We start from the raw sequence: 16,930 nt of genomic DNA on the forward strand, positions 1-16,930 counted from the left end.
CCCAGAGCTTACTCAAACTCATGTCCATCGAGTCGGCGATGCCATCACACCATCTCATCTTCTGTCGTTCCCTTCTCTTGCCCTCAATCTTTCCCAGCATCAGGGTCTTTTCCAATGAGTCAGTTCTTCACATCAGGTGGCCGAAGTATTGGAGTTTCAGCTTTAGCATCAGTCCTTCCAGTGAACACCCAGGACTGATCTCCTTTAGGATGGACTGGTTGGATCTCCTTGCAGTCCAAGGGACTCTCAAGAGTCTTCTCTAACACCACAGTTCAAAAGCATCAATTCTTCGGCGCTCGGCTTTCTTTACAGTCCAATTCTCACATCCACACATGACTACTGGAAAAACCGACCTACAAGACCTTTTAGAACTAACACCCAAAAGAGATGTCCTTTTCATTATAGGGGACTGGAATGCAAAAGTAGGAAGGCAAGAAACACCTGGAGTAACAGGCAAATTTGGCCTTGGAATGCAGAATGAAGCAGGGCAAAGACTAATAGAGTTTTGCCAAGAAAATGCACTGGTCATAGCAAACACCCTCTTCCAACAACACAAGAGAAGACTCTACACATGGACATCACCAGATGGGCAACACCAAAACCAGACTGATTCTATTCTTTGCAGCCAAAGATGGAGAAACTCTATACAGTCAACAAAAACAAGACCAGGAGCTGACTATGGCTCAGATCATGAACTCCTTATGACCAAATTCAGACTCAAATCGAAGAAAGTAGGGAAAACCACTAGACCATTCAGGTATGACCTAAATCAAATCCCTTATGATTATACAGTAGAAGTGAGAAATAGATTTCAGGGCCTAGATCTGATAGACAGAGTGTCTGATGAACTATGGAATGAGGTTCGTGACATTGTACAGGAGACAGGGATCAAGACCATCCTCATGGAAAAGAAATGCAAAAAAGCAAAATGGCTGTCTGGGGAGGACTTACAAATAGCTGTGAAAAGAAGAGGCGAAAAGCAAAGGAGAAAAGGAAAGATACAAGCATCTGAATGCAGAGTTCCAAATAATAGCAAAAAGAGATAAGAAAGCCTTCTTCAGTGATCAATGCAAAGAAATAGAGGAAAAGAACAGAATGGGAAAGACTAGAGATCTCTTCAAGAAAATTAGAGCTACCAAGGGAACATTACATGAAAAGATGGGCTCGATAAAGGACAGAAATGGTATGGACCTAACAGAAGCAGAAGATATTATAAAGAGGTGGCAAGAATACACAGAAGAACTGTACAAAAAAGATCTTCATGACCCAGATAATCATGATGATGTGATCACTAATCTAGAGCCAGACATCTTGGAATGTGAAGTCAAGTGGGCTTTAGAAAGCATCACTATGAACAAAGCTAGTGGAGGTGATGGAATCCCAGTTGAGCTTTTTCAAATCCTGAAAAATGATACTGTGAAAGTGCTGCACTCAATATGCCAGCAAATCTGGAAAACTCAGCAGTGGCCACAGGACTGGAAAAGGTCAGTTTTCATTCCAATCCCAAAGAAAGGCAATGCCAAAGAATGCTCAAACTACTGCACAATTGCACTCATCTCACATGCTAGTAAAGTAATGCTCAAAATTCTCCAAGCCAGGCTTCAGCAATACATGAACCGTGAACTCCCTGATGTTCAAGCTGGTTTTAGAAAAGGCAGAGGAACCAGAGATCAAATTGCCAACATCTGCTGGATCATCGAAAAAGAAAGAGAGTTCCAGAAAAATATCTACTTCTGCTTTATTGACTATGCCAAAGCCTTTGACTGTGTGGATCACAATAAACTGTGGAAAATCCTGAAAGAGATGGGAATACCAGACCACCTGACCTGCCTCTTGAGAAATCTGTATGCAGGTAAGGAAGCAACAGTTAGAATTGGACATGGAACAACAGACTGGTTCCAAATAGGAAAAGGAGTATGTCAAGGCTGTATACTGTCACCCTGCTTATTTAACTTATATGCAGAGTACATCATGAGAAACGCTGGACTGGAAGAAACACAAGCTGGAATCAAGATTGCCAGGAGAAATATCAATAACCTCAGATATGCAGATGATACCACCCTTATGGCAGAAAGTGAAGAGGACCTAAAAAGTCTCTTGATGAAAGTGAAAGAGGAGAGTGAAAAAGTTGGCTTAAAGCTCCACATTCAGAAAACGAAGATCATGGCATCTGGTCCCATCACTTCATGGGAAATAGATGGGGAAACAGTGGAAACAGTGTCAGACTTTATTTTTTGGTGGCTCCAAAATCACTGTAGATGGTGACTGCAGTCATGAAATTAAGACACTTACTCCTTGGAAGGAAAGTTATGACCAACCTAGACAGCATATTCAAAAGCAGAGACATTACTTTGCCGACTAAGGTCCGTCTAGTCAAGGCTATGGTTTTTCCTGTGGTCATGTATGGATGTGAGAGTTGGACTGTGAAGAAGGCTGAGCGCTGAAGAATTGATGCTTTTGAATTGCAGTGTTGGAGAAGACTCTTGAGCGTCCCTTGGACTGCAAGGAGATCCAACCAGTCCATTCTGAGGAAGATCAGCCCTGGGATTTCTTTGGAAGGAATGATGCTAAAGCTGAAACTCCAGTACTTTGGCCACCTCATGCGAAGGGTTGACTCATTGGAAAAGACTCTGATGCTGGGAGGGATTGGGGGCAGGAGGAGAAGGGGACAACCGAGGATGAGATGGCTGGATGGCATCACCGACTCGATGGACGTGAGTCTGAGAAAACTCCGGGAATTGGTGATGGACAGGGAGGCCTGGCGTGCTGCGATTCATGGGGTCGGAAAGAGTCGGACACGACTGAGCGACTGAGCTGAACTGACTAGACTGACCTTTGTCGGCTAAGATCTGGTGCAGCCAAATAAATAAAATAAATACTTCTTTAAAAAAAAAACAAAAACAAATCAAAACAGTCCTCAGGGGCCGGCGGAGGCCAGCCCGTGGTGCAGCGGGCCCGGGTCAGAGACCCCGGGAGCCGGAGCCCGGCTGAAGGCTAGAGCGCGGGCCGCGCAGCTCGGAAGTCGGCAGAGAGCTGAGACGCCTGCGGCCGCGCGGGGGCGACTGGGAGCCCGGAAGTCCGCCGCAGCGGCGGTCCCCGAGGCGGCGCGGGGGCGGCCGGGAGCCCGGAAGTCCGCGGATGGCGGTGGGTCCCGGCTGCCGGGCGGTCCGGGGCTGCCGGCCAGGTAAGCGCGCTCGCGGCCTTCCGGGGCATGGCCGTCCGGGCAGGGGCCGCGGCCGCCGGCGCCGCCGTGGTGGCGGTGCTCTCGGCCGCGCTGGCGCTCTACGGGCCGCCGCTGGACGCAGGTACGCGGCGGCGGGGCCGGGCGGGGGGCGCCGCCGGCCGCCGAGCGACCCCGAGGGCCCGGCCGCGGCTGCCGCAGAGGCGGGAGGCGGAGCAGGCGCGCCGGGCGAGCGCGCCCTCGGTGTTCGCGGCGTTGCCTCACGAGGCTTTGGAGACGCTCTTCACGCCGTCGCTTGGCCGGGGGCCTCCCTTGTCACGGCGGCGTGGGGATCCTGCTGTGAAGAGGGGGCTGTGAGCCAGGCTCCCCCCAGGCAGGGGCCGGAGCGGGGAGACCCGGGGCAGAGCTGCGGGGCTGCCTGGCACCCAGGTCCCTCCGCTGCCGCGCTGCCCCGGGACGCCCGCCCAGGCCCCCCACGACCTCTGCCGCGGTTTGTTTGGAGATATCTTGTTGGTCGCTATTTGTCTAAAATCCGTACACTCTGCTGCGGTCTGGCAAAGATTTTCTGAGTCGGCTTGAGGTTTCATCATTAGGCCAACTTGCTGAACTTTTTACCAGACAAAAAAAAACAACAAAAAACAGAATTGCAGGTCATTGACTTCCCCTCCTGGCCTTCTGGCATCTCCAGGTTAATTTAAAGATTGTTGCCACTGGTTCCAAATCAGCCACAGTTCACATGAAATTGTTGGAGATCCGCACAGTTGTGAGTGGCGAGTCATTCTAGAAAACAGCCCAGAGTAAAGAAATCTATTCAACTTTCCTCAGCCACATTCGTTTAACACAAACAAAAACCAGACAGGTTTGACCCGTTCCTCCAGATTCAGAATTGTATGAAGACAAATTTCTTAATGGGGCAGATTTCAGGTTGCCTCTCCTCAAGGCCTTTTTATCCTTAGGTTTGCTGTGTCTGTTTTCAGCATTTCTGTGAGAAAGTCCAAATGGTGTGTGTTGGAGAGCTAGCTGAAACTTGCTTCTCTGTGGAGTGTAGGGAAATCTAGTTGATCTTCCTTCGGCTCTTTCTGGAACACTGTTCATCTCAGGTGAATGTTATGGATGAGCCGTGTGAGTTGTGCTTTGCCTTCATACAGTTGCAGGTAACGAAAACTAGTGTACTTCTCAACAGTGATATGATTTTTTTTTTCCAGCAGTGATTTTTTTTTTTTAACCCATCACAGATTGCTTTCAGAAGGCACATGAGAAGCATTTGACTTGTTTTTTGGTTGGTGGTGTGATTGACTTTTTTTTAATTAAATTTTTTTTCTGCCTGAAAATGACAGCGTTTTGGTGCAACGTCGTGTTCTGCCCAGGCTTATCCACTCGTAACGGTGGCGTCTTCGCAGGTCTCTCTCTGACTCTCAGGTTCCTTGTCTGTAAAAGAAGGATAAACTGGCTTCCGCTAAAGAGTGAACCACGATGCCTTTAATTCATCAGACATCTACTGAGTGGCTTATTTTGTGCCAGACTCTGTCCGAGGTGGTTGAGGGTGGAGTCCAGCCCTTAAGTCACAGGTGGGAACCCTGCCCACAGCATTCTGCAGAGGCAGAGGGGTAGCCTTAGCGGTATTGTGTGTGTAGCCAGGTGCTTAGGTTAAAGTAATGATAACTGATAAAGCCAGAATATTGTAAGGAACCCAGAGTAATCCTTGAGTGACTGGTAAGTTTGGGTTCAGCTTCCAGTGTTTAGAAAGTACCCGTGTTTACTGTTCTGGGGTGTTTGGAGGGGCGGCCTTTCTCTGATGTGCTCACATTGACCAGTCATGTTGAAACAGGTACCGCACAGATGGCCGTCAGTGGTCAGCAGGGCCGCCCTTAAGTTCTGTAACAGCCTAGGTTCCCGTCCTGCAGCTGGCCGGGGTGCCCACGCAGGTGTGTCTCCCAGCCACTGTGCACGGTGGGAAGACGGTGCGTGGCTGGGAATTTGAGGTGCAGATGGGACTGAGGCAGGGGCGAGGAGTGAGAGCTGGTTGTTGGCCCAGCACCTCGGTGGCGTGTGAAGTTGGGCCGGAATTGAGGGTCAGTGGCTAGGCTGATGGTTGAGCAAGCCTTCCTGTGCCTTTTCATGGCCAAAGGTTTATAGTGGTTCTGTTTGGAGTTTTAATCCTGTGTTGATTTGGAAGAAAGTGGGAAGGTGTTTGGTTGGATAATAATTAATATTCTTTTTGCATCTTGGGGTCTAAGCATCTGATGTATCAACTAAGGAGTCATTTACATCTACTCACTGAAGAATATTCCTTGAATAGTTTTGTTGAATGAAAGGTAAAACAGTATGAGCAATATTAAGATAAAGCTGTTTTACAGTATGGAGCTGAGTCAGCCTCTGGTCTTCACTTGAACTTATGACCCACGTGTAGTTTTTCTCCACTGCTGAGATAATGGGAAGATAAAAATATTGGATGCCTTTTATGTGAAAGTATTGTTCGTATCAGCAAAGATCCTTTAATTCTGGAGAAAATGCGTGCTTTATTGCCTCTTTATACGTTGGGCTCCATGGAACATAGAATTTCTCTCACAGTTCAGATGTCTTAAATAAAATGGCAGACATACAGCGCAGGAAGTTTTTCAAGAAAGGCCGATGAAAATCGGCTGTTTATAGACAGTTCAGGGGTCAGACTGAACTGCGATTACGATTCCATGCTTCCACTGTGGGGGGAGGAGGGGGGCAGAGGTTCAGTCTCGGGTCAGGGAACTAAGATGCTGTGTGCCTTGTGGCATGGCCAGAAAAGTGGAAAACCACTTTGAGCCCAGTGTGAGATGTGTTCTTTACTTAGAATGCCATTTCCAGTTGATTAGATTCTCGATTAGTATCTTTAACTGAGTATGGGAGCCAAGACTAGGAAACTAAATTGAGAAGAACATGAACCTGTCTGGCTTGAGTAGACAGTGGAAGGTAACAGAGGGGAGAAGAGGCCCAGCACGCCTGTGGGGAGATGGGGTGAATATGTGTAGCTCAGTGAGTACCAGTGCATTTAGGAAAGCTTTCTGAAGGGTTAAGTAGATTTCCAAGGCGTCCGATACATTTCAGAGTAAATCTGGTGCCTAACCACAGGTGTTAGTGTTGTGTTACCTCTAAACCTCATTTTCTTATGGAAAGGAAATCATGAGGCCACTGACTGAAAGGCTGCAGCGTTCATGTTAAGTCAGCTTTGGGAAGTATTTTGATTAACGCCTCTATTTTTATATATATATATTGATAGCTGTTTTTCTTTCTGAACATTTCCCTGTTTTTCAGCGTTAAAAAGAGCATTTTCACTGCATAAAGCACACTCAGTAAAGGACATGGAAAATACTTTACAGCTGGTGAGAAATGTGGTCCCTCCCCTAACCACCAAGAAGCACAAAGGGCAGGATGGAAGGATCGGCGTGGTGGGAGGCTGCCGGGAGTAAGTGATGCGTCATCCACCCATCCGTCTGTCTGTCTAGTTGGATTCCAGGAATCATTCCCAAGTGTCAGCTGATGCTATGACAGTATTTTCCCGTGAGGAACGTTTGATTGAACAGCAGAGAAAGCAGGGGCCCTGACGGGGCAAGGTGACCGTGGCCTCCGCTCGCTGTTCCTCTCGGGCTGGGTCCTGCCCCTGGGGCACCGGCCAGTCCAGGGGGTCCGTGATCACCTTGAGCACACTCCCTCTCTGCAGAGGCCTCTGGCGAACTCTCGCTGGCTTCTCAGACCTCCCGATTTTTTGTCTTTTGGTTTTCCCCCAGCACGCATCCCTACCCATCCTCCTTGCCAACAGAACCCGTCTTGTTCAGTTGGTGTTCCTGTGGGCATTTCTGGTAACTCCAGTGCTTTCTATGTCTCTATTAGTCTAGAGAGAAGTGTTGTCTTTATCATGTTAAGTCATCTCATCAAGTGTCCATCTCTGCTATACTTTAACAGGTTTTAAATTTTTCCCTGTACAGTTACCATGTGTTTTGATAAGGTTAATTCCTAGAAAGTTTATGATTTTTGTTGATATTGTAGATGGTATTATATTTTGCAATTAATTATTCCTGGAATTGAATAAGTTTTTTTCAGTTGATAGAAATCTTGCTGAACTAGTATGTACTAGGAGATAATTTTCCTGTTGAGATCTGGAGTAGTGCTTGCCTCATTCTCACTTTTGACTGTGAATATTTCCTTAGGTACACTGGAGCCCCCTATTTTGCAGCAATCTCAGCTCTCAAAGTGGTAAGTTTGCTTATAGCTTCTTTGTTAGGATTTTTTAAGTGAAAGTGTCAGATCTTTTAAATATGACGGCAACAGATGTTTTCTGATAGAAATCTAAATAACGTTTCAGGTAACCTCGGGGGAGAGACACCTTTAAAGCTACCCTGACCTTTTGTATAGCCACAGAGGAACTCAGATGGAGTTTCTCTTAAATTCAGGTTTTATTAGAAGTGCCCCTTGCCACAGTGATCCCGGGCTGCCTTTTCAAGCCTCGCACAAGCAGTGGACACCTTTTCACTGTGGCCACAGCCCGGACATTTTGATCACGCGCATCCCAAAGGCCTGGCGGCCCGGGAACCGTGAGGTGGACCCTGCAGCCCACAGACCTCACAGTGACGCCGTCTGATGGCTGCTGACCTGCCCCTTGCTCAGTCAGTCGCTCAGTCATGTCCGGCTCTTTGCCACCCCCTGGACTGCAGCACGCCAGGCTCTTCTTGGGTGGCAGCGGTGTCGGCCTTTCCTTCCAGGCCTTTCTCAGGCTCTGCCACTGGCCAGGGCCTTCTCACCCGCCTCCTGGCGGGGGGCGAGCTGCGGCGGCCGGCGCACCTGCGGACTGTGCTGCGGGTCGGGGCGGTTGCGGCAGGGCTGCGCGCTCTGCGTGTCTGTCAGGCGAGTCCTGCCTGAGCCGGCCTGCTGTGCCCCTCCCCAGGGCGCGGATCTGTCCCACGTGTTCTGCACCCAGGAGGCCGCGCCCGTGATAAAGTCCTACAGCCCGGAGCTGATCGTGCACCCCATTCTGTGAGTGGGGCGGGGCCACAGGCGTCCCTGGACAGGGAACTCGGGGTGTGCGCAAGGCCGGTGTGGTTGTGCGTGGGCTGGTGGCGGGCAGTGGCACTGGGCATGGCATCCAGTGTGGCCCACGGGCACGGGGCAGTGGGGAAAGGGCGTAGGTGCTCCCGCTGGAGGCGCTCAGGACTGCCTGGCGACTGGACAGGTGGCCATGTGCTTCGTCGAAAGGGCTTTGGCGTCACTCACATGAGACGGGAGCCCACGGCTTCTGCAAGTGCCCGCCCAGCCTTGTGAACGCCACAGGGGCTCTGCTGGAGCCTGATGCTGTAAAAGGCTTGTCAGGCCACTGTTGAGAATAAGCCCTTGGGGCCCAGGAGTGGCAGGGGTCCCACTGGGAGGCGCTTGTCGGGTCCTGGGGGTGCCCTGCGGAGGAGAAGGGCCGGGTGGATGGTGTTTAAACTGGGAGGCAGGGGTGTGGGTGTGGGGGGAGGGCCTGGTGTGGAGGCAGCACGGAGCAGATGGGAGTGGGGGGCAGTGGGCGTGAGGGAGGCCAGGAGGGCATCCTGCAGCCAAGTGGAGAGCCGAGTGGAGGGTCCTGGAGGAGCCCCAGCTCAGGTCCTGGGACAGGAAAAGGACCCTGGGGGAAATCTGCCAAAGTCTGTAGTTGGATTAATAAAGGAAATGAACACAAAAATAAGCCGCCGACATGTCTCTTCTTGTTCAGGGACAGCCCGGAGGCCGTCCATGAAATGGAGCAGTGGCTGCCTCGACTGCACGCCCTGGTGGTGGGGCCCGGCCTCGGCAGGGATGACGCTCTGCTGGAAAACGTCAAGGTAGCCACGGCCTCTCCCGGGAGCCTGCTTTGGTCACGGGAAGTCTCTTGCTGCTAGTCGTCCTGTGGTGGGGGAGTTGGGGTTTGGGGACGGAGCAGGAAGGGGTGTGAGAGATGCACGTAGAGCAAGACCCGCTGGGCGAGCTCCCTGCGGGGCGCGGGCCCTCGTGCTGTGGCTGGGCGGGCTCTGCGGGTCCCGGCGTGATGCAGGTCCCGGCGTTGGGGCCAAGCAGCGTTCGCAGTGGCCTGGCTCGGGTCATGCTCGCGGTGCCCTCCCTGCTGGGGCCACCAGCAGCCTGCTCAGCTTGAGGTCTGGCGCTCCTGTGAGGGCGGCGCGCCCCGGTCACAGAGAGCCACGTTTGCGGAGCGCTCTGCACGGGCTTGGTTGGTGCGGGACTCAGAACAGCTGGTGCCCGGGGGCTTCCCTGTCACCGTGACCCGGGGGAGGGGGTGCTTCTGCGTTCTGATGATCTCACAGGACGCGCAAGCGTGCATTTGGTGGAGGTGTGTGTGCAGCCGTCCTTCCCGAGCCGTCCGATGGGTAAAGCGGGTGAAGGGCAGGCATGTGTGGGCTTTGGCAGAATTCAGTGAGAACCTGAATGTCCTCGGGGCCCCTTCCACGACTCGTCGTTCCAGCCTTTGGAGTGGAAGCTGGGGCCAGAGACGCCGCGTCCTCAAGCCTGCGGCCTGTCGCTGAGCAGGGCCCGCGGCCGCCACAGGCGGGGCAGGGCTGCCCAGGACACGCGTCTGTGACGCTGGTGTCGACAGTCGGCCCAGTTACCGCACACGGTGTGGTCGGGGGCGCCCCTCCCGCAGCCTCTCAGCGCGTGTCCTGGAGCCACAGACCCGCTGCCGGCCCCCCAGGGACCGAGCTGCCGAGGGCGGCGACTGATGCCAGGGGGTGCTTGTTTACAGACGGTCCGTGTGGAGGGCCTGTCCTCACCCACCCAGATGGCAAGCACGCAAGCAAACTTTGACATGTTATCTGCCTGGAATACCTTAACTTTAATGTTTTCGTAGAACCGTCTTACAGACACGTGGGCTGTGCTCAGTCAAGGAATACTGTATCCAGAAAACTAAAATAAAAGTGATTTTTATGGAGACGTGAAACCATAATCTGTATCAAGAGGGGTTGGGGATGAATTTAAGGTGATGAAAGGCAGGGTTCTCTGTGCTTAAAGTTCTTTGTTATTTTCAGAAATTCATAATAAAACGTTTAGTGTGTTTATCTTTAAAAAAAAAAGCTACTCTGCAGCGTGAGTTAGAGATTGGGAGTGAGCCAGCATAGACCTGCTGGCATGTCTGTGGCCCCGACCGGGCCCCAGCTAGCAGGCGGGCGTGCCCTCTGCTCGCCCCCTCTCGGCTCCCTCGGGTGCTGCCTAATCATAGATGCTCAGTAGGTCTTTCCTGAGCGAGTTCGCTGTTGGCGTGATCTGTGCAACAGCCTGTCTGCACCTGGGCAGGACGGGTATGGGGCTCCTTTCTCGGCTGATGAGAATGTCATCCTGAAACTGATTGTGGTGATGGCTGCTTACTGTACCCTTTCAGTGAATGGACTAAACGGCCTGTAGCAACCTCAGTAAATAAAGCGAGCCCCTGCTGCGCGGCCACCTCAGGGAGGGAGGGGGTTTCTTCGGGATTCAGGTTCCTGCTTTTCCTTTCGGCGATTTTAGGAAGGTTTTCACAGGGCATAGCGCCCAGTCACTTAAAGGGCGCGGTTGCCGGGCTGGCGGTGTGTTCACGGAGTTCGCAGGCATCGCCACAGTCGGCTTTAGGACACTCGCGTCGAGCCTCGTTCACTGTTGACGGTCACGGTCACACTTAAAGACTCATGAAATGTGACGTACGAGAGGTGCGTAAAAACAGAAGAGCTGGGCGCTTCTTGAGGCGTCAGGTTTCTGACCCCGAATCCCGCGGGTCCGCAACTGTTGGGAGTTTGGAGATGCTGGCTGGGGGTCGGCCTCCGTGGACTGGCCTGAGAGCCAGCACCAGTGCTGGTCCTGTGGCTCACGTGTTCAGAGTTCAGGCCGGCCCTGCAGAGGGCTCTTCTCACTGTGTTTCACACTTGCTTAATGAGTCCCGGGTGTGTGTTGATGGCCTGGTGTGGAGTCCGTCGGAACTGCTGTTTCAGCTTTCCTCAGGCGACGGGCTCAGTGCTTAGCTGCCTGCCTTTCTTGCAGGGCATTCTAGAAGCATCCAAGGCCAGGGGCGTCCCCGTGGTCATCGACGCAGTGAGTGTGGCCCCTGCCCTGCCCCCTCCTCACCGCAGCCCCCTCGGCCGCTCCTGAATGACCCGCGTCCTCGTCCGCAGGACGGGCTCTGGCTTATTGCCCAGCAGCCAGCCCTCATCCAGGGCTACCAGAAGGCGGTCCTCACCCCCAACCACGTGGAGTTCGGCAGACTGTCCGAGGCCGTGGTGAGTCAGCCAGGCACAGGCAGGTGACTGCATGCACTCCAGAGCATCCTCCGGTCAGCGTCCTTGACGGGGTGAAACCTGGGTGGTGGACTCGGGGGTCAGCCTGGCCTCCAGGCACCCCCCCCTCCCGGGCGATTGCTTCGTCCCTGCCCCGCATGCCCTCCTCTGAGAGGTGGGGTGGGATGGGGTCCACGTCATAGGGTTTTTGAGGACGAGATCAAACCGCACCACTGACCGCACAGCATGGGGCTAGGTGCTGCCTGCACGCCGCTGAGAGCCTGAGGGTCGGCCAGCCGGCCCTCGCTCCGCGCGCTTCCTCCACACCTGCCGCTCTGCCTCCGTGGACTCGGCCAGGCTGATCGTAGTTACTGTGGAAGAAAGCTCACATGTAAGGACCGAGCCATTCACACCGAAATTGTTGAAGGGTCAGCTGCATCTGTCCACCCAGCGTCCTACGTGTTCGCCCATGTGCGTCTGCTCTTTATCCTTCAGAGCTGCGTCACTCGGGCAAACCTGCAGACTCCCTGCCATGGGCCGGGGCCCTGACTCCGCCAGGACCAGGTCGGGGCGGGCGGTTTCTGCCCCGAGGGCTGTGTTGCTGTCCGCCTGGAGCGCGGATGGCCTGGGCCTCAGGGCCCGGCTTGTCTGGCCGTTGGCAGGTGCCAGGCAGGCCCCTAGATGAGCCGGGCCCCGGGCAGACAGGCTCTCCCGTGTCCCATGAGGCCCATGTCTCTGGTCCTGTCTAGCTGGGGGCGCCCCTGGAGGGCGGGGACCGTCACGGAGCGGTGCTGAGACTCAGCCAGGCCCTGGGCAACGTCACCGTGATGCAGAAGGGGGAGCAGGACGTGATCTCTGACGGCGAGCAGGGTGAGTGGGTGCAGACGCCACCCCGCATCTCAGCCAGTTGGCACAGCCACACTGGGCACCAGCCCCAGGAGGACCGCTTGTCCGCACCCTCGGGAAGCCTGGCTTTGCCCTGTCGCTCGGTGTTCTGCACAGGGAGGTGGTCTTGGTGGGGCGTGCTGGCCCGGGCTGGCCCCGGCATGGCGGCGGATGCTCCTTCCCTGCTGTGTGCGACGGCCCATGGAGGGCCCCCCACGGCAGACGGACGCGGGCACTGAGTGCCTGCTGCTCGTTCAGTTCACAAGAGCGCCCAGAAAGGAGACGCCAGGGAGCAGCTGGTGGCGCGGGAGCCCCCGGGCACCAAGCACAGCCTTGGGGGCCGCCTGCCCGTGCCCTCAGCGGGGCTCCGGGCTCAGCGCGCAGCACCTCTGCTCCCTGCAGGGCCCTCCCGCTGGTACAGCCCCCCGGTGGCGCCAGGCCCAGCGGGCAGTGGCCAGACAGCTGGACACGCAGGGCTGCTGACCGGGTCATGGGAACCAGGGGCCAGAGAAGCACAGGCCTGGGCACGTGTGTGCACTCGCACGCACTCACACGCCACTCACACGCCACACGCACTCACACGCCACACACACGCACTCACACGCCACACGCACACACTCGCACGCCACACGCACGCACTCGCACGCCACACGCACGCACTCGCACGCCACGCACATGCGCACACACGCACTCACACGCCACGCGCACACACTCACACGCCACGCACACGCACATGCGCACACACGCTGGACAGGAGACCCAGCGAGCGTTCTCCGAGGGACCCTGAGACCTGTGGGTTCTTCAGATGCTAGAAGGTGCTCTGATCCCTGACACAGTCAGAGGCACATCTGTTTCAGACATTTTCAAAGAAAAAGAAACTTCTCACGGTGCAGAAAAGTCCCAGCCGGGGTGCCACCAGCTCCGAGTCTCCTGGAGGACAGGGGCCCTGGGGTGGGCGTGCTCATCCCCTCAGACCCTGGGTGCTGCTTGAGGGGCGGCCTCCTGCCGTGCTTGCCTGGAGGCTGCCACGTGGGGACGGCGGGGAGGAGGGTGGAGGGCGCCCCCAACGCGTCCTCTCCTCCGCAGTGCTCGTGTGCAGCCAGGAGGGCAGCGGCCGCAGGTGCGGGGGGCAGGGGGACCTCCTGTCGGGCTCCCTGGGCGTCCTGGCACACTGGGCCCTCCGGACCGGCCCCCAGAAGACTGGCGGGTAAGTCCTGTCTCGTTGCTCCTGTTTCAGCAGCTCGTACGTATAGTGAGGAGCAGACTGGGATGCTCCCGGTGAAGCACCCAGGGCTGGCCAGGTTGATCCCTGCCACTGGTCTGGCCACAGGAAGCAGCCCTGTCCCCCTGGGTGGATGGCCTCCGGGGCATGGGTGGTTCTCCCTGCTCCCACCCCTGCTGGTGTGGGAGACGCTGCTCGGGGCTCTGCGGCGCCTGCTCTCAGAACGGCTGTCGTCGTGGCGGACACGCAGGAGGGGGGAGCTCATGTTGACAGATGAGTCTCCATGAGGCATTCGGGCTCTGAGCTGGGGGGCTCCCTCCCCAGATGGCATAGAGAGAGCTGGGGCACCCCCACCCCTTGGGAACTAGACCTCTGCTCTCCTCACCCATCCTGGCCACAGTGATGGTGCCAGGCTGCAGGGTCACCGCAAACCTGACCAGCACACCCGTGGGGTGTGTGCAAACGGTGCTGGTGGGTCCAGCGACGTGGCAAGCAGGTGTCCCGGGGCGGGGGGGTGTGAGGGGCGTGGCCAGCAGATGTCCCCAGGGGGGTGTGAGCAGTGTGGCGAGCAGGTGTCCCCGGGGTGGGGGGGGGGTTGGGTATAAGCGACTTGGCGAGCAGGTGTTCCCGGGAGGTGGAGGGTATGAGCGACGTGATGAGCAGGTGTCCTCGGGGGTCTCAGCGACATAGTGAGCAGGTGTCCCTGGGGGTCTCAGTGACGCGGTGAGCAGGTGTCCTTGGGGGTGGGGGTATGAGCGGCGTGGTGAGCAGGTGTCCCCGGGGGTCTCAGCGACATAGTGAGCAGGTGTCCCCGGCCGCAGCATCCTCCAGGTCCTAGAACACAGCGGGCGCTGACGCTGACCAGGTGCTGTGTGAGGTCACCTGGGGCGACAGCCGTGTCCTGACCCTTCCCACGTGCACAGCTGTTTCTGACGCTGGTCTGTCGGGATCGTCCATATCCCGGTTACCGGCCGTGTTCACTGTGGGGAGGCTGCCTCGGAGGCCCTTAGACTCGAGCTGACCAGCCTGGGTCCCGGGACGGCAGGCAGGATGTGCGGGGTGCGGTGGCCGCCCCTGAGACCTCTCCCCGCAGGCCCAGCCCGCTGCTCGTGGCCGCCTTCGGCGCCTGCGCCCTCACCCGGCAGTGCAGCCAGCAGGCCTTCCAGAAGCACGGACGCGCCACCACCACCTCTGACATGGTCGCCGAGGTCGGGCCCGCCTTCCGCAGGCTCTTCGAGGCCTGAGCTGGAACTGCTGGAGGGCGGGTGCCGTCCGCCCGCCGCCTCCAAGAGGTCTGCGCTGTGCAGGCTGACACAACGCCAGTTTGGAGCTTAGCACTTTCTGCCTAAACTGATACGGGACGGTGCTGGTGAACTCTCCTCAGCCTCTGTAGTGTCAGAAAAGAATTGCGTGACGAGGCAGTGATGGCGGCTCAGCCGGGCCGTGGGCTCCGCTGCTGCCTGGAGCGGACCCCGCGTCTGAGCGTCGTGTTCCTGTGAGAAGGGCCCTCACTAGCGGTCCTCACGGGGGTCCTGTCTCTCGTTCCCAACTGTGAGTCATGTTTTAACTTGAGGTCCTGCAAAGGCTGTGGTGTTCATTCTTCAGCTCATTTTGCCGTTTTAAACGGTTATTAGGTCGGACACGTCTGGGCAGAGACATTCCGCATTGGTTGGTTAATTGGCTGATGTTTTCCAGAATGGCCAGCGGTCTGTCAGAACTGGAAATCCTGGAGGCCCCTGGGGAAGCCACCAAAGTAAATGATGGAGCCTGGCCCCCGAGTGTGCAGGGCAGCCCTGGGACACCTCACTTTGACGTGTCCGTGCAAAGGCAGGCGTGGTGATGGGCCCCTGGTGAGGGGTGCCCAGGGCTCCCAGGTCAGGGCCCAGGTGGGGGCCCAAGCTGCCCTGCACTTGCTGGAGGGGCCGGACACCGGGGCCTCTGCCTCGGGGCGGAGGCGGGGGCGCTCTCAGGAACGTTCAGAACGTGCTCTCTCTGTACTGAGCTGTCTTGTCGGCATCAGCTCAGCCTATGTGGCGCTTGGTGGCCCGTCTCATTTCTCCGTGGGGTCGATTACAGCGCGTGGCCCTGAGTGCGCTATCCACATGCTTTCTGCAGGGCGGGCCTGGCCCGTGTCCGTATGTCTGTCCTCAGTGACCCCTGCTCTCCATTCGGACAAAAGATCCCGCTTGCTTTGAATAGCTTGGACTTAAGGTTTCTTTAAAACTGTGGATCACTTACGTCTAATCGTAGAAAAGCTTCACTACTGTCGTGGACCTTTCTTCTTTTGGGGAATTATACCTAAATCACGGTCATTATTAAAGGGCAGACGTGGTTGATTTCACTGGAGAGAGTTGTGTGTTTTTTTCTCAAACAGCCAGAATTCACCTTCAGTTTGGTCCTCAGCAAGGACATTCTCAGACATGGGGATAAATACACAGCTGCCCAACCAGCCCGGAATGTGGCAGCTTCTCCCCATGGAAGACGTAAGGCAGCAGTCACAGGACCCACCGCGTCTCTGCACCCCTCTGCTTGACGGGGCAGCTGGAGTCTGCACCCCTCTGCTTGGCGGGGCAGCTGGGCAATGCTCCTGAATGAAGGGAGTGCCTGCCCCCAGCTCCTCTGCAAACCCGGGCATTCGCCAGCTCCAGGCAGGATACCACCCCCAGGAGAGCGGCCCCCAGGGCAGGTCCGGCTCGGCCGTCGGCCAGTCCCCCGCAGGACTGGGCACCTGTCAGCGTCCTCCAGGGGCCAGCCACCTGCCCTGAGGGGTTTCACTCTGCTCCGCAGGGTCCCTCGCTGCAGGCCAGCTTGTGAACAGGCCCCTCCTCTAGAACAAGAGCCCCTGCCTGTCGGGGCAGCAAGGTCGGTGATGGAGTTAACGTGGCTGCCAGGCTGTCCTGCTGCTGGGTGCAGAGCCGTGGGCCAGTTCGGGAGCCTGGCTGAGAGCTGGAGCGGCAGGCGGGCCCCCGTTTCTTGCTGGTGCCCTGCACAGCTAGGGCTCCCCGCCTGCGACAACAGGGAGACAGGGCGACGCTGCCGGCCAGCTCAGGCCCTGCTCACCCTGCTGGCTCCCATCGTGCCACCCAGACGCCCTCACACAGCCCTGGCCCCGGGGCGTCTGCTCAGGCTGGTACCCCAAGAACCAGCGTTGCGGGAGCGCAGTGTGTGGGAGCTGGGCGCCCCTGGGGAATGCGTTACTCCGTCACCAGGCCCAGCACATGTAAACCGACAGGCCCAGGCCGACGCTGCCCCTCATGCAGGGCCCAGGTGGCCCTGGGCCGGGGTCCTGCCCGCCCTCCCCAGGATCCCGTGTGGGGCTTCCAGCACCTCTGTTCACACCGAAGGGGTGCTGGGGTGGTGTCGGCTTGGTTCATTTTAAGGGAAAACAGCCACAACAGCAAC

At 56.5% G+C, this 16,930-nt stretch overlaps 1 protein-coding gene across 5 annotated transcripts; it reads left to right on the forward strand.

The window, feature by feature from the left end:
- The first annotated feature begins 2,796 nt into the window (after window positions 1-2,796).
- Window positions 2,797-15,869, forward strand: NAXD (NAD(P)HX dehydratase). 5 transcript variants are annotated; one of them, XM_069602028.1, is made up of 10 exons: window positions 2,797-3,184; window positions 6,470-6,620; window positions 7,363-7,408; window positions 8,097-8,185; window positions 8,901-9,009; window positions 11,189-11,239; window positions 11,320-11,424; window positions 12,171-12,291; window positions 13,393-13,513; window positions 14,622-15,869. In XM_069602028.1, the coding sequence occupies exons 1-10, from the start codon at window positions 3,139-3,141 to the stop codon at window positions 14,770-14,772; spliced, it is 990 nt and encodes a 329-aa protein (XP_069458129.1). In that variant the 5' UTR covers window positions 2,797-3,138; the 3' UTR covers window positions 14,773-15,869. The 5 variants fall into 5 exon arrangements, 4 of the variants coding, with proteins under 4 accessions (XP_069458129.1, XP_069458130.1, XP_069458128.1 ...); XR_011259534.1 differs by having other exon boundaries at window positions 3,098-3,305; window positions 13,393-14,259; window positions 14,300-15,869; XM_069602027.1 differs by having other exon boundaries at window positions 3,098-3,305.
- Window positions 15,870-16,930: the final 1,061 nt, after the last annotated feature.

The sequence above is a fragment of the Ovis canadensis genome, chromosome 10 (assembly GCF_042477335.2).
Source record: "Ovis canadensis isolate MfBH-ARS-UI-01 breed Bighorn chromosome 10, ARS-UI_OviCan_v2, whole genome shotgun sequence".
NCBI classification, from domain to species: domain Eukaryota; kingdom Metazoa; phylum Chordata; class Mammalia; order Artiodactyla; family Bovidae; genus Ovis; species Ovis canadensis.

Coding starts and splice junctions, on each gene's coding strand:
- NAXD (XM_069602027.1), top strand. CDS start 3,212: ATGGCCGTCCGGGCAGGGGCCGCGGCCGCCGGCGCCGCCGTGGTGGCG. Junction 3,306..6,469: donor CGGGCCGCCGCTGGACGCAG/GTACGCGGCGGC, acceptor CCTGTTTTTCAG/CGTTAAAAAGAGCATTTTCA. Junction 11,425..12,170: donor GCAGACTGTCCGAGGCCGTG/GTGAGTCAGCCA, acceptor GGTCCTGTCTAG/CTGGGGGCGCCCCTGGAGGG.